The sequence below is a fragment of the Saimiri boliviensis genome, chromosome 2, assembly GCF_048565385.1.
Source record: "Saimiri boliviensis isolate mSaiBol1 chromosome 2, mSaiBol1.pri, whole genome shotgun sequence".
In the NCBI taxonomy this organism is placed as follows: Eukaryota; Metazoa; Chordata; class Mammalia; order Primates; family Cebidae; genus Saimiri; species Saimiri boliviensis.
The window spans coordinates 87,279,679-87,301,375 of NC_133450.1; the positions used below are offsets into that span (position 1 = coordinate 87,279,679).

Below are 21,697 nucleotides of genomic sequence, written 5' to 3' on the forward strand. Positions count from 1 at the left end.
CCATCAGCTGGAACCTCCAAGCAGGTCTATGAATAAGTTCTTATTTATGCCATGGTTTCATTTTAAGCCATAAACTTTCATCCTTGGATTTCCCCATTAACTACAGAAATTGTCAACTAAGAAACACAGTTTCATTATTGTTTTGATATTAAAATAATGAAAGCAGGCTGAACTCTCTGCTCTTCAAACAATAGAAGCACTCAGACTAGAAAGGGTAACAAGTGGAAAGGCCTGAAACTATTTCAGAGACTTACAGGACAATTCAGAGCAAAAATTTCGTAGCATAATGAAAGACAGAAAAATGTGATAAAATGAGGCAAAGACAAACGTTCCAATTAATTTATTTAAATTCATTAATGTTGCAAAAAATATGGTGTGCAACAAATGAAAGACACAGTTATATTCCTAACAGGTCAAAGGAAAAGAAAATATTACATCTCCTTAGTAAATCATGACGAACTCTAGTATTTCTTACAGGGACCACGTCAATATCTTGCACACACAGACATCAGAACTGAATTTCTCACAATGCAAAATGACAGTACTAGACTAGGCAACATCTTCCTAACAGTAGGAAAATATTACAGTACAATAGTTTTGTCTAAATGACAACAATGAACTTGTGGTAACAAAAGTATTCTTGAAACAGATATCAAAGTGCGTTAGTGTCTTAACAAACTCGAAGTTGTGTTCTGTGTGAATAGTGCCCCAAGGGCTGTGCAAGTCTGTGGCCCTGAACACCATCAATATTTACTAGCCAGGTTTACGAAAATAAACAAGCAACTGTTAAAGGGGCAATAAACTTTACGAAGTCCACATACAAAAACTGCAGTGTAGTAGCTGATGGATGTTATTTTCCAAGTTCCTCCTTAGCCAAATTGCATTAAAACTGCAAAAGGCAAATATTTTAACTTCTTGTAGGATGTCTTAGAATCATCTATTTGAAACTAAATAGCTTAATATCATTAAAAGTACAAAATGATTTTCACTTGGTGCTTGATTTATGTGAATTTTTATGTGCATATTCACATAAGTGCATATTTATGTGAATTTTTCATAGCATTTTACTTAGTTCTCAAAACATAGGTAGGTCTATTATAGATAGTTGCAACACACTGTTATATTCAAATTTTAGTGTCACTCCTTACTGTTCAACATACCACACTACTTTATTTTCAATTATCATTTAGAACTTCCAAGGTAAGTTACATTACTGGGTCTGTGCACTGATCTGATGCAGAATCTTAAGAAGGGTGGTGGTGGGGGTGGGGGGCAAGGGAGGGGCTCGCCAGTTTTGTACTAACTTAGAACACTGAGTAGAGAATACCCCACTTTCCTTGACAGTTGGCCTTCCCATTAAAGTCTAAGTTCTTGACGCTTTCTCCCAGCAACTCACACCACACAATTCTGATTACCTGAAACAAGACAGACTCTTTAACAGCAAAATAGGCCTAACTTATAAGTACATTATTGCCTCTTTTTACTCCATTTGTCTCAGATTTGTAATCCATTTCTCAAATGTCCATATAGGATGGGAGAAAAAACAGGTATGAAAACTAAATAGAATGGTGTAGCAATCTCTATTTTCAGCCTTTCTCCTACTGCAATCTGACTGAGCAAGATTAACACTTCTCTGCATATGACATGGAAAAAGGAAGGATGAAGCGACTGTCCCATCTCTACCAACCTCATCAGCAAACTGGCCTGTTCTACCTGATATGTCATGTTAATTTATCACTTGAAGAACTATAAAAAGCCACTTCTGTATTAAACATATTTCCAAATTCCCTGAGCCTTCACATAAAAACAGCCAAATAGAAATGTTAAATAGTCTTTTTTTAAAGGCCTCTATGAAAAAGTGGATCTCTTACCTTTTTAAGTTCTGGAATTACAATTGAAGAAATTCTAGCTACAGATACATGCTTGCCAATCAACAGATTTCAGTATTCAGTGCCCTTACTAGTGATGTTGATTTTGGAAAACTATATCAATGTTCAACAGCAGTGAAATATGAAAAACAAACCCCTCAAAATTAAACTTTAAGTGCTGTAATGGCTAACCTTCTCTGTTCAAACTTGCTTCTGTATGAAGGGATAAAGAAAGAGAAAATACGAATTCTCATCATAGGTATGTATTATCGGCCTTTTCCCCTTCAATCTAGTCTTTATTCACATATCTTCTGTGTAGCCTGCAGGTTTTCCTGCTGGATACAAGAAATGGTACTACCAGCTGTCATATATAGTACTTCTCTTAAGAAGGACACACATACAGTGGCATATTAGGTAACTGCTATGTTTTTATCCCTTTATAAAGGTTGGCTTTCCCTTCCTAGTTTTATCACTTTCCAGTGACTCTACTAGACCCTACTTAGAATCCTATTTCTTCGTCTCTCCCTCTGAGTTAAAGACTGTGAAGCTTAAATTATGGGGTGAATAGAACACCTTCCGTTAGTGCCTGCTTAGGAGTATGATCAAGCAGAACACAGAATCAAATTATTTCACATGAAAAACTTCTGACTAAAAAAAGGGGCCCCTGGAGCCTAGTGACAAAAGCATCAAATTAAGCCAGGTATGCTAGATCCATGATCCCAGCAGGAAGGTAAAACAGTACAATCACAGACACTCTGACCCTAGTAATGGGAAATTAAAATGCAGTAATTGGAAAAATGTTACATAGCTATAAATTAGAAATAGCAAACTTAATAAATGATCTTCCTCTAACCTACTAGTTATGATCTTAAATCTTACAGTTATAAAACATTTACTGTGGGTGCATCCCTATGCCAGTTTCCATTAAGGTACAGGTTAAAGCAGGTATCCCTTTAATTTAGTGATTCACAGCACCGCCTCTTCTTTATATCCCAGGTGTTAACGCTGTTGTCTCTGAATTTTTATGTTTAACAGAATATAGGCTTCTATTTAAAAAAAAAAATTCAGAAAAACACTGCTTTTGCAACACATATCTACAGTTAGGAGTAATGACTGCAAAATCAAAAAACACAAAAAACAAAGTTATTCTTCATATTTCCGACTGAAGAACCAAGTACTTACTGTGGTGGAAAACCACCTATTAAAAACCTCAGCCCACTTTGAGCAAGATAAAGATCCATAAATGAAAGACTATGTTAACTGGTCTACAAATAGAGAATCTAGTCACAATCATTTACACGTAATCCTCATACGGTAAATTCAGAAGGAATGCCTAACTTGTTATTGTTAGTTTGCTTCTTCAACAAAAAGTGTTCCTAAGATGTGAGCAAGCAATAATGGTTTTGGCTCAATTCACTGTAATGATGTTAGTTCCGGATCTACCAAGAGCTGCTGGATCCGAGTTAAGTCAGGAGGCTGCTGAGGAATGTTTCATTCTGGGAATCCTCCAGCATCTCTTATAATTGGTTTTAAGTCAGCATGCCAAGGATAAGACTGAGGAGGACAAAAAGTATAGATAGAAAAGTTCCCTTTTGTAACAGGAGGCTTATAATTACATGAGCATGGTAACAGCCACATGTTTTCAATCCAGGATAGAAGAAATCTTAAAAGGTTAGCTCACATCCACTTCAATTGTGCTACTCTAGACCACTCTTTTGTAAAATACCTTATAGGAAGGTTTGGAGTAGCATAACCTTCAGATTAGGAAGGTATTATGCTTACCAGCTGTACATGAGTCTTTCAAGTATATGACACAATATTAGATCAATCTGTTGTTTCAGAAATAATTTTTTCGATAATTAAGCTTTTTGTTTGGAGGAACAAACACAATTTATTTCAATGTAATGGTACTTACCAAATGAAACCATTTAAATGCTTGTATCAGATGTGTTATCCGAAACAGCACAATATAATGATGCTCTCTAAGACTTCCAGAATTAACCTAATTTACAGTATTGTCAAACATGATTTCATAGAAATTTGAACAAACACCACATCTAATTAGGTCAAACAACTACTGAGTTCAAATAATTGATACGGAAGTATTTTGGTAAAGTGCCCACAGTGAGAGCAATTTAAAAAGCCGCCCCTGTTTTCTACAGAAAAAGTTGTGACAGTGAGTAACTCATCATATTCTCTGCAATACTACACAGCACTCACACACATTCAGGGGAGCAATACCCTGGACACACAGCTTATTTCACATTAGTGAACAAACTCAAGATTTTTATAAAGTTCTGACTTTGGGTCAGAAAATAAAATGTCCCATATATACATATTTACAAACCCCCATTCCTAATGTCTTAAATCCTCTAGTTCTAAAAATGGCTTTTTGACTTGTCTTTAAAAAGAAAAAAGTGTGCAATGTGCTTGCATTTGTACTTGCTGAATTATGAAATGATATATGCTAAATGAGAAAAAAACCTTGGGATGGTACTAATACACTTTGATTATGTACATGATCTTTGGGTATTCATGAGAATCAGTTTAACTGTTTGTTGCCTTATGACAAACTTAGTTTTCTAAGTTACCTAGGAAATGTATTTAACCATTTACAAAAACAAAAATTCTAATATGCACTTTACAAAATCATTGTCTTATTTAACTGCATATTTCTTCCACACGACAGGTACACATTAAAAAATATTGCTCAAAAACATAAAAATATATATTATTTCTTTCCTTTGCCTTTTATGCATATAAATATTTCACCGAAGATGATGCGTCATTCAATAAACAAATGCAAAAACTGTTGTATATAAAGTGTGGTTCTCTGCATTTAGCAATATAAAATATAAAATGATAATACGGTTAGCTATTAAAGAGCTAAATTCAAGAGATTTGCAAACCAGTACAGCAGTGAACAGTCCCTTGTATAATACAAAAGTCCATTAAGAAAAGTCAAGTCAATCTTGTAACAGGTTACATAAAAACATGGGCCAATAAATGCATTATGAATGCAAAAACAGCACTGCTTCATCAGCACATTCTTCGGTCTTGTTTGGACTAGATGCCAAACTTACTGTTCATTTTTCGGTTCGTCTTGCTTTCCATTAAGCTCTTGATCAACTCTGTTTAATGAAGAATATATGTAATAAGAAACTAGCAACTGAACAATTGTCTTTCTAAAAATGACTATTTTAGCATAGAATATCACTCTGTTAAAGACAAAGCTTTGCAAAGAAGCAGACGTAGTAAAACCAGTTACCAAATATCAGTTCCCCAACCAGAAAAGAAAATTTTTAAAGGCACGAGGACACTTGCAAGAAATGTGACTGTTGTTTCTTTAAAAATTATAGAACACTTTACATACAAATGCACATAAACTTTCTTAAAAGTTCAAATTACATGGCATATTAAAATCTTGACCTGTAACTTGGCCATGGTAGGGATCCAAGTGGTAAGAGACTGGCGGGAATAACAACTCGCTCAAAAATGATGGTCAACTAAAATATGACAGAGTCAATAACTCCACTAATTGATCAATCAATATGTTAAAATCCAGTGATTAAAAAAATGCATACTTACAGAACCCATAATCATTCTCTAAAACTTACTGGTACCCAGTCTGTGAGTGCCTTAAACTTATTTTGACAGTATGAAGCCATAAGAATTTAATATTCAAAACTATCTAAATTTAAATCAATTACTAGCTGGGCACAGTGGCTCACACTTGTAATCCCAGCACTGTGAAAGGCCGAGATGGGTGGACTGCTTGACCAGCAGTTCGAGACCAGCCTGGGCAACACGGCAAACTTGTCTCCACACAAAACACAGAAATTAGCCAGGTGTGGTAGTGTACACCTGTAGTCCCAGCTACTCAGAACGCTGAGGTGGAAGGAATGCTGGAGCCCTGGAGACCCAGGCTGCAGTGAGCCGAGACTGTGCCACTGCACTCCAGCCTGGGTGACAGAGGAAGACTCTGCCTCAAAAAAAACCAAAACAAAAACCCATCAAAAAATCTATTTCGTGGTGGGTTGCACATCAGTCATATCAAAATCTAGGCATGTGGGGATTAGAAGGATTACATAATTACCATACAATAATTGCAGATAACCCTTCAAAGATAACAGTCTAGTACTATTACATTTGTGGTGGTCTGAATAGCGGATGCAGGGACCCTGAAAACAATCTGGTATTAGATATAAAAAGGTACTTTTCATGTTTTTATTATTAACACCCATTACTGTGCTCACCTGAGTATCAGTGAAGCAGACCTAAAAGCCTGGTCTGTGGTAAAGGCAAAGTAACATTTTAAAGTATTGTAAATATTGTTATCAAAAATTTGAAAGGTACATTATTTCTGCTAAGGCATTAAACATAAGGATGTATCAAATCCTCTTAACATCTGAACTATCTTTACCAACCAATTTCATAATTATTTTTAAACTCCACTGAAACATTTTAACACTCTGTATCTACATGGCCACACTTGCATTGAGTTGTCTGAAACATGCATTTGAAACATTTAAAACTGCTATCCTTTTTCTGTCACTAGGGACAATGGATCTCACTATTGTCAGCATTTCTTCAACCCTCTTCCCCACAAGCCTCTCAATAAAATGCTTTAACCCCTTCTTCCCCGGCTCCCCAAAATCCTGCCACAGGGACTCATAGTTTCTTTTTTTTTCTTTTTTCTTTTTTTTTTTTTTTTTTTTTTACACTTTGAGAATATATTTCAAGTAAAATAAGCCAGTAACAAAATGATGGATGTTATCATTTCACTTATATGATATAAAATAGTCACATTCATAAAAACAGAATGTGAAATGGTGGTTCTCAAGAGCTCAAGACAGAATAAAATGGGTAAATGTTATTCAACGCATATTGAGTTTTAGTTTTACAAGAGGTAAAATTTCAAGAAGTGTTTTGCATAATGAGGTGAATGTAGTTGACATGCCTCAAATACACAGTTTTGTTGTTTTGTTTTTTTTTTTTTGAGACAGGGTCTCAAATAGTCACCCAAGTTTGAGTGCAATGGCACAATTATGGTTCAGTTCAGCCTCACACTCCCAGGCTCAAATAATCCTGCCCCTCAATCTCTCAAGTAGCTGGGACCACAGGTACACATCACCATGCCTGGCCATTTCTTTTTTTTTTTTTTTTTTGAGACGGAGTTTCGCTCTTGTTACCCAGGCTGGAGTGCAATGGCGTGATCTCGGCTCACCGCAACCTCCGCCTCCTGGGTTCAGGCAATTCTCCTGCCTCAGCCTCCCGAGTAGCTGGGATTACAGGCACGCACCACCATGCCCAGCTGATTTTTTGCACCTTTAGTAGAGACGGGGTTTCACCATGTTGACCAGGATGGTCTCGATCTCTTAACCTCGTGATCCACCCGCCTCGGCCTCCCAAAGTGGTGGGATTACAGGCTTGAGCCACCGCGCCCGGCCTGGGGACTCATAGTTTCATACTCTCTTTAGCACCAGTACTCATCATGTCATGGAGTTGTCACCTTAAATAAGCTCCTTTGCACATAGCCTCTGCAAGGCATGCTTTTAAAAACATGGCTGGGTGTGGTGGCTCACACCTGTAATCCCAGCACTTAGGGACGCCAAGGCGGGCAGATCACCTGAGATCAGGAGTTTGAGACCAGACTGGCCAACATGGTGAAACCCTGTTTCTACTAAAAATGCAAAAGTTAGCTGGGTGTGGTGACAGGAACCTGTAATCTCAGCTACTTGGGAGGCTGAGGCAGGAGAATCCCTTGAACCCAAGAGGCAGAGATTGCAGTGAGCTGAGATTGTGCCACTGCACTCTAGCCTGGGTGACAAGAGTGAAACTCTGTCTCGAAACAAAACAGGCCTCTCTATCTAAATTTAATTTAAAATTTTATTTTCAGATTGACAAAAATTTATTATTTTTTAAGACGAAAGAAACTACAAAAACCATAAAGTTTCTAAAAGATACAAGTAATAATTGTTTATGGTTAAACACAAGTGAAAAAAAAAAGTCAAGACAAAATAGTGACAGGTTTCAAAAAATGCATTTAAATAAAAAGTATAAATTCGACAGTTTTCCTGATGTCTAAATTACTTCTTCACAGTATTAAAAACTTTTTTTAAAAAAGGCTTAATACAGGACATTTCATCAACAAAGGCAATTCACTTTGAAATCTATGAAGCAGCTAGCTTCAAAATATTCTACAATTACAAATCATATTTTTAATTTTAGCCACTTGTCTAGCAAATGCACAGCAATGCCTAGAAACAGATGAGAAATCAGCATGATCAGTGTCTACTTTTCTATGTTTAAGTGTTGGTTAAACTGTGAAATGTCATATAGAAATGTAAAACTGATTCTATCACAGGGCCTACTGAATTCGCACTCATCAACAGAAACAAAATGTGTTCAAAGTTAAGAATGTTCCAGTTAGTTATGGTTGGCTGCTCAGAATGGACAAGACAATTACATATAAATCTCTCGCCATAACTCTTTAGATTGTATTAAACTATGTTGTGCTAATTTAACTGCCAATATTTTAAAGATTTGACAACTAGCTCCAAATTCTACATTTTTCAACATTATTGCATAAAATTTTAAGTATTGTATACCCTTGCCTTGCATCATCTATGCCAAGGTATCAATAGATAATAGTTTGTTATGCTCAAAGCAGAGGTGATCAAAATTAAATTTAAAATAGAAAGCAGAGTGTTTAATTGTTAAGTGGTACATTGAGATTTCAGGTATTTCATCACATGTAGAATTTGACTGGTTAGCAAGCCATTTAATTTAAGCGTAAAAGGAAATTAATGTTGGTTAGCCAAAGAATATATGCATTGCAAATATAATAAACAACCCCAGGCAAATAAATTGATAACTTTAAAAACGTATGCATAACTATTTCAAAAGCACAAGTTAGCGATTTAAAGAAAATGGTGAAACAGATAAAGTCTTAAAAGTATTTGGTGTTCCAAATATCGTTTTTAGTAATTTCTCTGCTTTCACCATTAGTATTTAGAGTAAGAAGGAAAGACAAGGGTCTGTAGTCTTTAACTGCTAATTGGCATCAAATAAGGCAATAAAACATGGTGAATCCAAGTCATATTCAGCCTTAGGAACTCTGGGTTCACCCTGTATTTGGAAGTTGGGGTATATTTATATTTACAAATGCTATTATCTTTGTCTACAAGCTAACCAACCAATAAGGAGGAGTTAGTCTGCAATGCAAATGGACTAGTCTAGATGCAACCCAGTCAAGGTGTGCATATACCTTTTTCGTTTCTTTTTAAACTTTTCTTCTTCATACCTTTGTAGGGAAGAGTTATTTCAGTAAATATACATGTTACGAAGATGAAAAAAAAACTTGAAAAAAGATACTAAAAATAAACTCATTTAAATTTTCCAGCAAAACCAAAAATACTTAATACGTGATGTACAAAGTAAAAATCTGACCCTCACACATTAAATAGACTAAAACCTCAGGTGAGCAGAACAAATAAACTTTTCTACAAGCATTGTAATACCAGGTATTTATGCTAATAGCCTTCTACCAAGTCCAAGAAGTTACATGGAAGAACGTGAATCTGATAAAGAGAGCAAAATTTCACTCACTGGAAAACATTAAGGTTATGTTGACTTAAATATTTTCATTTGTTTAGCAATGATTATGCATGATGAGTTTACTCAAATTTGTTGAGCACCATGTTCAACTTTGGAGAATGTTCCTTAGTACGAATCAATTAGAAAAATCATCTTAGATTGTAACCACTCTATGAAAGTATAGCATGGATCACAACCAGAAATAATTTCTCCTAGTTCTTCAACTGACAGCCTGAAGAAAATGCTAACTTATTGGGATGATGTGGAAATTGGCTTCTTCCTCTTTTTCTTTGTGACACACACACACACAGACACAGACACACACACACACACACACACACACACAGTTGTAACACATAATGCATAAAGAATGAGTATTGAAAAGGATTACCTGTTGCACATCAAAATATTAAGATCCAATACAATTAAGGAAATAAAACAAAACATACTGTTTTATGCATTCTGGTATGCCAACGTATTCCATGGGGACAAGTTCTGCTAGTTCTGCCAAATTAAAGACGTATCTAATTTTTTGGCTGAATTTTGAGCTATGGAAGAAAATAAAAATAATTACCTCCATATTTCTGACAAACAGAATGGAAACAATGTTTACAAGATACAAAAATTTCTTATATACAAATGGATATAAGAAATTTTTTTTTAAAAGTTGTATCATTTTGAATGTTCAACACACAAGGATGATAAATGTCTGAAGTGATGGATGTGCTAGTCACCCTGGTCTGATCATTATACAAGGTATACGCATATCAAAATACAGCTCTGTATTCCATAAATACGTATAGTTAATATGTGTCAAGTGTAAATAAATGGAAAAAAAAAAGAAGTAAAAACAAAATTAAAGTCAATGGCTCTCAAAAATTACCTAATGAATGGTCTTGTAACAGCCAGTAGTGTTCTGATAAACCAAGAAGGATGTACAATGATTAGGGATTTTAGATTTTTCCGTAACCTGGAGTTAAAAAAAAAAAAAATTAAAAATCTCTACAAATTCTAATGCTAAAAGTCAAGACATCAATAAATATGTGCAAGTTTGTACGAAGCAGTAATTGAAAAATCTCACCCAAGAGTTCTCATTTAGGTGTGATATTCCTGTAGACAAGAAAATACACTGTTGAATTTCCATGGTTCCTCCTACTGCTATGAAATGAATTTTACTTTATTTGGCCAAATTTATGTCCATAGTATAGCCTGTTATTGAATGTCTCCTAGCATACGCATTCACTTGTGTTTGGGACTCTGTCAACCAGGGAAAGAGGCCAATATAAAAGAATATAAAAGTATACTCTTCTCATTTTCCAAGACTAGGGAGAAACTGGTGCTAAGTTCTTAAAGCACTGCGAAGGCAGAGAACTCTGCATGGGGGAGATGACCACAGGAACAAAACCAAATCAGATCTAACTCCTATTCTTATGGAATTTAAAGTTTTGATTAAAAATTAAAGTTATTATCCTAGACATCTTCTTTGTAAAAGACGAAATAAAAACTTATTGTATTACGCATATTTCACACACCAAGTTATATAATCACAGGAGCTACCCAATGTCAAATTCAGATGTGAAGAGAAAATTATTAATGGTACAGACTTGATTTAAATTAGCCATGGCAAGATCAAACCAACTGGAAGAACACACTCCTTCCATTAAGTACTGATGACTAACTCCCAAGAGAACACACTTCTAAACCAAAGAAAGATCACAACTAAACAAGCATCATTAAGAAAGGTAAGACTGAGCACTGTGGCTCATGCCTGTAACCCCAGCACTTTGCGGGCTGAGGCAGGTGGATGGTTTCAGCCCAGGAGTTAGAGAACCAGCCTGGGCAACATGTTGAAATGCTGTCTCTACGAAAAATACAAAAATTAGCTGGCTGTGGTGGTACACGCCTGTAGTCCCAGCTACGTGGGAGGCTGAGGTGGGAGAATCACCTGAGACTGGGAGGTCACAGCTACAGTGAACAGAGACTGCACCACTGCAGTCCAGCCTAGGTAACAGAGTGAGACCATCTCAAAACAAAGCAAAAAACAAAAACATACAACAAGCTAAGCACTATAAATTAGGCAAAGCTCAGAATGTAATAAAATAGGAAACATGCTACATTCTCCAGCCTTCCCCAAGATGTAAACAGTAGGAAAGTGTTCAATGTGGAGAAAATTTCTCCTTATAAATAAGGAGAAATGTAGAGCTACTTTATGAATTAAGGTTATTCTTTACAGAAAAATCAAAATTGATTTCCCTCATAACATTCTAAAATGCTATCTTTAGAAAACAGGAAACTGTCATGAAATTAATAAATGAAATTTTAAAAATAAATGTTTTTAAATAGCAACAGAAAACGAAGTTTGATCTATTAAAGCCATTATAAAAACTTTTCAGACTAGCTTTCAACTTGTATTTGTATTACCTTCTATCGATTTGCTGATAACATTTCCTGAGCCACCCCAGACTGGGCATTTTTCTTCGAGTTGTTGCACCATTTAAATAAACGATCATGTAGTTCTCTGCTACTAATAGCTCCAAAGTGCCAATAACATATCTGTAAAATACAGATTAAGTTTAAGCCTTAAAAATCACTGTGTATAACTGAACTAGATTCTCTAAATTATACAATTCCCTTCTCTCCTCTACAATGAAAGCAAACAATGAAAACGCTCAAACTGCATTAGCTGATATCACGATTACTTTAAAAAGTTACTTTTTAAGAGATATGTATGAAAATGTTTTTAGATGAAAATGATAGGCTTCTGGGATTTGCTTCAAAAGTATATACTGGGGGGAGAAGTGGGAACAAACTTTAAATTGATAATTGTTGAAGTAACTGATACATGAACATTTGGTTTACTTCTCTTTACCCTTGTGAATATTTAAAACTTTCCACAATAAAGTTTTTAAAAACTGGATTAACCTGAGAAACTGAATGACCCTGTGGAAATAGAACTGATTCAGCTCAGTTATACTGGCCTTCTAGGGGTGAATGTAATTTAGTCACATGATTTTGAGACAGAAATAACTTCTTTACACTTAATGTACCTGCAAATGTAAAATTAAAAAGCTGCGATAGGTGGGGCATGGTGGTTTACTTGAACCCTGGAGTTTGAGACCAACTCTGGCAACCTAGTCAGATCCTGTCTCTACCAAAAATAAAAAAGTCAGCTGGATGTGGTGACATGTGCCTGTAGTACTGACCACTAGGGAGGCTGAGGTAGGAGGATGGCTTGAGCCCGTGAGGTCAAGGGTACAGGGAGCCATCACTGTACCAGTGAACTCCAGCAAGGGTGACACTGTGAAACTCCACCTCAAAACAAAACAAAAAAAAGTTGGAACAACTAATCTGAGATCTATTTCCCAGTTTTAAAATGACAATTTTTCTCTTGAGTTGGAAAACTATTATTTCATAATGTCAGAGAATAAGGACTCATCTAGTCCCATATCTAGTAACAAATACTTTTGCTTTAATCTTCACTTCTATCGTTCACAGACTTGCACTTGTAAAGATTCAGAAACTTTCAGAACTGGGATATTTATTTTTCTGAGAGAGGGTCTTACTCTGTCACTCAGACTAGAGTGCAGTGGCAAAATCGCAGTTCACTGCAGCTTTGACCTCACAGGCTCAGGTGATTCCCTACTTCAGGCTCCTGAGTAGCTGGGGCTACAGGCCCATACCACCATGCCCGGCTAATTTTTTGTTTGTGTAGAGAGAGGGTTCTGTCATGTTGCACAGGCTAGTCTCCAACTCCAGGACACAAGTGATCTGCCCACCTCAGTCTCCCAAGGAACCGGGATATTTATAATTTTTACACACCTTAAGTTTTTTAAGGTGTAGATCTAATTAGCTCAGAATTCTGTCCAAATGTTTTTGTTAAATATATACTTACTTAAAGAGATTGTCCATCAGGTATCTATAGTTAGGTTGACTACTTTCAGGCATGAAACAGACAGCAAACACAACAATGGCATTTAATCCATCCCCATAATATCCTGAAAGACATCAAACACAGTATCACCAGCATGATTTTACTCTTAGGAATTTTCAGAAGACATCTGTTTGATTGGTAAATTTTATAAATAAGAGTTTACCTCTCACAAACTTATGAATTAAAATGTTTTGTAAATCTTATATGGTTTTACATTGAATTTTAAATTTCTTCTTCCCCAAAAGAGAACAGTAAAATTTAAAGAGGACAATGGACAGAAAAAACAAAAAAACCCCAAAACCACTTAAATAAGCATACTTAAAATGCCAGCCCTATTTTATCAAGTAGACAAATGCAGTGATATAACCCAATACAATACCAATACTATACAACATTTGAAAGTTTGTTTTAATTTTTAATTTATATATGTATAAATTAAACATATAATAAATTAAATATTAAATATATATATGCATGCTTATGGTTAAAGTGGGTGCTTTTTAATTTTAAAATATTTTTTGGAGATAGGCGTCTTGCTGTATTGGCCAGGATGAAGTGCAGCGGCACAATCACAGCTCATGCAACCTTGAACTTCTGGGCTCAAGAGATCTTCCCACCTACAGCCTCCAGAGGAGCTGAGGCTATAGGGCACACAAACATGCCTGGTTAATTTTTAAAAAAAATTTTTGTAGAGATAGAGTTTCAGTGTGTTGCTCAAACTGGTCTTCAACTCCTAGCCTTAAGGAGTCCTCCTCCTTTGGTGCTAGGCATGAGCCACCTCACCAGACCCATAAGTGGGTGATTTTTAAAACATACGTTTTGTATTTAAAAATGCTAGCATTGTGTAGAATTTAGGACATCAAAACTAAATTAGGCCAGGCACAGTGGCTCATGCTTGTAATACCAGCACTTTGGGAAGCTGAGGAGGGCAGATCACTTGAGGCCAAGAGTTCAAGACCAGCCTGACCAAAATGGTAAAACCTCGTCTCTACTAAAAATACAAAAAATTAGCAGGAAGTGGTGGCGTGGAACAGTAGCCCCAGCTACTTGGGAGGCTGAGGCAGGAGATTCACTTGAACCTGGGAGGCAGAGCATGCAGTGTGCCGAGACTGCACCACTGCACTCCGACCTGGGTGACAGAGTAAGACTTGGTTTCAAAAAAAAAAAAAAAACTAAACTAAATTACATCTCTGACATAATTTTCAGTAACAAAAAACAGTGCTAAAATGTCTATGTTTCAACTGCAGTCTTCAGATATTAAGCCCGTAATTAGTAACAAACACATCTGCTATAACCTTCATTTCTATTGTTTACAAATTTGCACATGAAAAGATTTGAACTTTTCAGAAACATCAGACTCTTCACTATCCTTCTTAATTACTCAGTCACAAAATATATTGTGATGATGCAAAAGGATAAGGTGGCCTTGATTACTTCCCCGACAAAAAAGTGCTATTTCTGAAAGATAAAAGATGTAAGCTATAAATCAGGTCTCATAATTTGATTCCTACGAGCTAGCTCAATAATGTATGTCTGTGGACTTCCTGATCCAGATTATGCCATTTTCTTCATCTGAGTAAGATTAAATTAGGCAGAAGAATGCAACTACAAATATTCATGTGATTTGCTTTCAGATGAATGAAGACTATAGAAATAAGCAGGGGAATGCATTTGGCAGAGAGTAAATTAAGTGGAAATAACTTACAAAAAAAAAATCAATCTGCTTGACCCATATGCCCGCGTCCTGCATTAGGAGAATTTAAAGTAGTATGACATACTCTACAGTGAGTTGTGTTCTGACTTGGCAGTAACATTCCAGCACTATTTACAACACACCTAGGTAAACTACTTTTTTTTTTTTTTTTTGAGACGGAGTTTCGCTCTTGTTACCCAGGCTGGAGTGCAATGGCGCAATCTTGGCTCACCGCAACCTCCGCCTCCTGAGTTCAAGCAATTCTCCTGCCTCAGCCTCCTGAGTAGCTGGGATTACAGGCACGTGCCACCATGTCCAGCTAAATTTTTGTATTTTTAGTAGAGACGGGGTTTCACCATGTTGACCAGGATGGTCTCGATCTCTTGACCTCGTGATCCACCCGCCTCGGCCTCCCAAAGTGCTGGGATTACAGGCTTGAGCCACCGCGCCCGGCCAGCAAACTTCTATATTTGGTACTGTTAGACTGAAAGGATTTATAACTTAAACTTTTAAAGCTTTTCTTATTTCTTAAGGGACTTAAACCTTGTATTTTTGTATACCCCATAAATACGCAAAGTGGGTGCTCTATAAAAATGTGAACTAGTTCTCTTATTAAAAAATAATTTGTTCAGAGTTTTAAGGTAAACTAAGACTTACAAGTTTAAAAGTCCAAGTTTTACTTATATACACAAAAAGACTTCTACAAGGATGTTCAAAGCAATTTGTTTATAATAGCTCAAGTTAGAAACAACTCACATGCACATCAAAAAAAAGAATGGATAAGCAAATTATGGTTTCTCCATGCAACAGAAAACTACTCAGCAATAAGGAATGAACTGTGGATAAGTGCAACCATATGGATGAATCTCAAAAACTTCATGCTAAAAAGTAGACCAAAGAGGGCATACGATGATTTAAGTTACTATATATGAAATTCTAGAACAGGCAAAACTAATCAGGGGGTAGATATGATAGCGGCTACTGGATGTGAGTATTTACTGGGAAGGGGTATTAAAAAATTCTTCTGGGACATTAAAAATGTTCTATACATTTAGGGGTGTGGGTTATATACATGGGTATGTATCTGCCAAAACTCACTGAACTGTACACTTAAGATCAGAGCATTTCACAGTTTATAACTTAGGGAGAAAGGACAGTCCCAGTTTTTGGTGGCCTACAGACAGTTAAAAAAAAATTTTTTTTTGAGACAGGGTCTGTCAAAAAATGAAAGAAACAAAAGAAAAAACTGGAGTGCAGTGGCATGATCACGGCTCACTTGCAGCCTCAACTTCCCAAGCTCACACTCTCTTTCCTCCCACCCCAGCCTCCTAAGTAGCTGGGACTACAGGCATGTGCCACTACTCCTGGCTATTTTTTTTTTTTTTTTTTGTGGCGACAATGTCTATGTTGCTCAATCTGGTCTTGAACTCCTGAGCTCAAGTAATCCTCCTGCCTCAGCCTCTCAAATTGCTGGGATTACAGGCCTGAGCCACTGTGCCCAACCTGACAGTTTTCCCTACAAAATTCTTTTGTACTTTTGCAACTTACAGTATGCATATAATCATTTTTAAATGGTAGCTTTATTCTTGTACTTTAAACCTGTCATGTTCCTAAACTGACATTGAGAAATGCTTATTATTCTTCCAAAATTACATAACATCTCTAGGCAGAGTTTCTAAAAGCATTTAGAAATCTGATATTGCATTAAGCAATCTGAGAAATCATCAGTAACTCTTACCCCCATGGCTGATAACTTTTTTATAGGGTTCAATTGCTTTCATGTCAACCCTGTGGTCCTGTTCTCCAATCCTGAACATACGCCAGCGTCGTCCATCTTCTTTTTCCTCTGCTGCTGTATATTCAGTAATTGAGCCTTTCCTAATTACTTCAGTAGTCTTGGGTTTTGGAAGATCATCTGTGAAAATAAAAAGTTCTTCAATCACAAATTGTTATACAACAAAAATCAAATTATACGTTAACCACTTTACTATCCAGGTTTTTCAGAGAATTTTCATTATACTGTGAGTGCAATTTTATTTTATTTATTTATTTTTTCTTTTTCTTTTTCTTTTTTTTTTTTAAATAAAGATGGGGTTTCACCATGTTGGTCAGGCTGGTCTTGAACTCCTGACCTCAGGTGATTTGCCCGCCTTGGCCTCCAAAGTGCTTGGATTACGGGGGTGAGCCACCATGCCTGGCCAATTAGTGCAATTTTAAACGTCTCTTCCATAATGGAGGAAAAGGCCTATTTTTAACATAAGGCTGTCTTAAATCTTTGGAAATCATGGTTCTTTAACTTTTTTTATTGCCCAATTCAACAAAAAAAACACCTAATCACAGTGCAATGTATAACCAAAGTTCAGAAAATATTAATTCATAGAGTCATCAAAATCTTAGCACGCTGGCCTTACAACGCCTTTCCAGATTCAACCTGTGACAGTGCTGTCCCTGGCAGTTATGACTATAAGTTGTTTCAAGAAGCTATCTGGGAGCCAAGTTTGCTGTTGCTGAGCACATAAACTAACTGTGATACCAGATAGGAAGTGGTTAACTACTCAATGATCACTTCTCATTTGATCAGCTTTATAAAGCAGATATGTATTTACGAAATTTTGAGGTATACATGCAGAAGTCTATTTAAATTAGCATTAGCCAAAGCATAAGCACCAATGATTAGGTGTAATTTACGTTTTGAGATTGCAGTTTAGCTGATTTTTAATTTAGTAATGATTTTCAAAATTCCAGTATTATAGTCCTTACCAAAAGATGGGGGAAGGGGGAACCTACTGCATGTTAGTTGTTTCCAAGACAAAGCTGTTAACGGAAAATATCCTTCCGGGAAATGACTACAGCAGCATTAAAGAAAGAAGAGACAAAACACACAGGCACAAAACTATTTCAGTATCTTTATAAAACATTGCTTATTACTGGACTGTTTAATGAACCAGTAAAACAGAGAAGAAAAAAGAAACCAAAAATGTAGCACATCACACTTTATTATAATAAAATACCGAATGCTAAACACTACTTTGGGGAAAAAAAAAAACCATTTTCAAGATGGAAAAACCATACGTAAAAATTATAACAAGTGTATATAATATAAGATACTGTAGACACTTTTCTAATTAAAGAAAGCACACAAAGTAAAACCCAGGACAATTCCTTTGAATTACAAATAATAAGAAATACTAGGTCTGGGGGCTAAAAGTATATATTAATTTAAGTTGGTCACTTTACAAAGTAGAGCAATGTCAGGCAAGTCTATTTAAAAAGTCACCCCCAAAATGCCTTTCAGAACTCCCTTCCCACAAACTGTTAACTACAGATCGCTTCAAAAGTTTCTTACTTGATTGATGGAAAATGAGCATGCCATAATTATCAAGCAATATTTTTTAAGCAACTATGAAAAAAACATGACAGCACTGGGCAAATAGGAGGAAAAAAACCGCTGGTGTAATCTACTATATACAGTTCTGAAGTCCGTGAGAATATTCAAGTGTTAGCAGAATTTCATATCTTAGTAACAAATAAATGAACTTCAGAAAGAATTATACACTTCAAGCAAAATCCCTTAATACATTAATAAAGATCAGATTAAAAACAGTGAAACATTTACCTTCCCACTCAAACTCATTACTATTCTCAGACGGTGTGTCTAAGCCATCTAAGTCAATCTCCCCACTTTCATCCAAATCATCTGACAATACAGAGCCATCGCTAGGATCCAGTGTCAGGCTAATGTCTGGAGCCATTAGTTTCTTTCTCACTTTATTTTCATTAACTTCTAGGGAACCTGGAATTGGAAAATAAAGATATGTAACCAAAAAATGCTTAGATACTAAAGATGAATAAGAAAAATTTAACTACTCCATTCTTGGGAAAAATAATATTCAACATAACTTCAAAGCACCTATTTACAAAATTTTGATTCGGATCACTACTGCTTCTACATTGTTGGCAAGAGATCAATAAACTATCAATGTTTTTTAAATAAAGGCAGACTTTATAGAGACCTCTTACCAATAAAAATGATCTCCTTCCACCTGTTTACTGTAAAACTTTCAAAAACCAAGCGTATGTTTTGGGAGGTTAATTTTTTAAAGCATGCTAAAAATGCTTTCCTCAATGTTAAGCTTATACCTTGACTTCTACAATGGAATAAAAACTCAAGTTGATTTTTTTGGACAAAAAAATGTGTTTAAAAAAAACAATCACAAAGTCCATCACTTCATTGAAAGTAAAAGTGTTAAGCACTTACCAGGCTGGTTCTCTGGTCCAGTTATAGCTAGTATATCTTCTTCAATACTGTCATCTTCTGGTAAAGGTCTAGAAGACACAGGCATACTTTTTAACCCAGAAATTAAGACAGAATTTTTTTCAAGTTCAATCTATTAAACATACAGCTGATAGAAATAATTACGTGGAAAACGGAATGAAGCAGTGTTGTTGTTTTTGAGAGACGGACTTGCTCCGCCACCTAGGCTGGAGCGCAATGGCGCAATCGTGGCTCACTTCAGCCTTAACTCCTAGGCTCCAGAGATCCTCCTATTTGGGACTACAGGTGCGTGCCACCACACATGGCTAACTTATAGTAGAGACAGGGTCTTGCTACGTTGCCCAGGCTGGCCTCGAACTTTTAGGCTCAAACGACTCTCCCACCTCAACTTCCGAAAGTGTTGGGATTACAGGTGTGAGCCACTGTGCCCAGCCTAAGCAGTGTTTAAGATAAAGCCTCAGCTTTCTGAGTAGCTAGGACTACAGTTGCACACCACCATGCCCGGCTAATTTTTAAGGTTTTTTTGTAGAGACCGGGTATTGCTATATTGTCCAGGCTGGTCTCAAGCGATCCTTCTGCCTCGGCCTCCCAAAGCATTAGGATTATAGGCGTGAGCTGCTGTGCTTGGCTATGCTTTAAAAATTCTCAGACTTCACAGCTGACTTATACACTTGTTATATATAAGTAACACACAAAAACAGATATAAATACCTCATGCAATAGGTATTATAGAATTATAAAACATAAAAATTTTAAACAACTATAACTGAAACACACAAATATAATGTGATATATGATGCAATGTATGAAGCTCAATTTTTACTCACAATGAGACTACAGTAACAATGGTTCATTTCTTCTGAGATCAGCATTCCTTTATTACTATCACCACCATGTGCAACAATGACTCAGGTCTCTATCAGCTGTCCATTTTCCAACTGCTAAGGCACCTGATTATGGACTAGGGTATCTTCTGGCCACTATGGCATGGAAGCACTATTTCATTATAAGGTTTGCCTTTGCTCTCTTTTCATTAGCCTACCTGGTGCCAATACAATTGTAAATACAAATGCAACATGTCAAGGTGGCTGGCCAGATGAGGTAGAAAATCCTTGTTAATTTACTTAGTAAGGTTTTTTTGGGGGGGGTGGAAGGGATCCCACAAAATTATTATTTTTTGAGTCACAGCCTTGCTCTGTCACCGAGGCTGGAGTGCAATGGCATGCTCTCACCTCACTGCAACCTCTGGCTCCTGGGTTCAGGCAATTCTCGTGCCTCTGGCTTCTAAGCAGCTGGGACTACAAGCGCATGCCACCACAGCTGGCTAAGTTTTTCTATTTTTAGTAGAGATGGCGCTTTGCCATGTTGGCCAGGTTGGTCTCAAACTCCTGGCCCTAAGTGATCTGCCCACCTCAGCCTCCCAGTCTTGGGATTACAGGTGTGAGCCGCTGCAGCTGGTCATAAAATTAAAGAAAAAATTTAAAGACAACTAAACACCCCCTTCTCTGAGGAATCCCTCAGATCTACTTTAAAGGGAAAAAAAGGGGGCCAGGTGAAGCGGCCCGTGCCTGTTATCCCAGCACTTTGAAAAGCGGAAGTGGGTGAATCATGAGGTCAGGAGTTCGAGACCAAGCTGGCCAATATGATAAAACCCATCTCTACTAAAAATACAAAAAAAAAAAAAAAAAAAAAAAAAAAAATTAGCCAGGTGTGCTGGCACATGCCTGTAATCCCAGCTACTTGGGAGACTGAGATAGAAGAATTGCTTGACCCTCGGAGGTGGAGGTTGCAGTCAGTTAAGATCGCACCACTGCACTCCAGCCTGGGCAACAGAGCGAGACTCCGTCTCAACAACAACAACAAAAAGGAAATAAAAGTTTGGAAACTTAAATGACCAAAACAAAAATGAAAGATTATAGAAAACTACATATATATATTTGGTTGGAAAGTAAGATACAAGAGAATCAATCTAACTGTTGAAAAGAAACTTCTACTTCCTAGTATCACATGATCACCTTGTATTACTGAGTTTAAGAAGCCAAATATTCTATGCAACAATCTTGCATGTTCTTCACATGTACCCCAAAACCTAAAATGCAATAAAAAAAAAATTAAAATAAAAAAAAAAAAAGAAGCCAAATATTCACTTAAAAAGTGACATCTCGGTGGGGCACGGTAGTTCATGCCTGTAATCCTACCACTTTGGGAAGCGAAGGTGGGTGGATCACGAGGTCAGGAGTTCGAGAACAGCCTGGTCAATATGGTGAAACCCAGTCTCTACTAAAAATACAAAAATAAGCTGGGCGTAGTGGCACATGCCTGTAGTCCTA

The 21,697-nt window shown here is 36.5% G+C and overlaps 1 protein-coding gene across 2 annotated transcripts in view; it reads right to left on the minus strand.

The window, feature by feature from the left end:
• Positions 1–1,244: 1,244 nt before the first annotated feature.
• BNIP2 (BCL2 interacting protein 2) overlaps positions 1,245–21,697 on the minus strand; it is a 28,193-nt gene continuing 7,740 nt past the window's right edge. The window contains exons 3-11 of one of the 2 annotated variants that reach the window (XM_010339624.3): positions 19,350–19,417; positions 18,708–18,884; positions 16,830–17,006; positions 13,360–13,462; positions 11,889–12,020; positions 10,351–10,437; positions 9,917–10,015; positions 9,139–9,174; positions 1,245–4,999 (exon numbers count right to left, since the gene is read on the minus strand). In XM_010339624.3, the coding sequence (XP_010337926.2) occupies positions 4,948–4,999; positions 9,139–9,174; positions 9,917–10,015; positions 10,351–10,437; positions 11,889–12,020; positions 13,360–13,462; positions 16,830–17,006; positions 18,708–18,884; positions 19,350–19,417 (931 nt within the window). In that variant the 3' untranslated portion in view covers positions 1,245–4,947. The remainder of the gene's footprint in view (positions 5,000–9,138; positions 9,175–9,916; positions 10,016–10,350; positions 10,438–11,888; positions 12,021–13,359; positions 13,463–16,829; positions 17,007–18,707; positions 18,885–19,349; positions 19,418–21,697) is intronic. The other variant, XM_003928991.4, reaches the window with a different exon arrangement.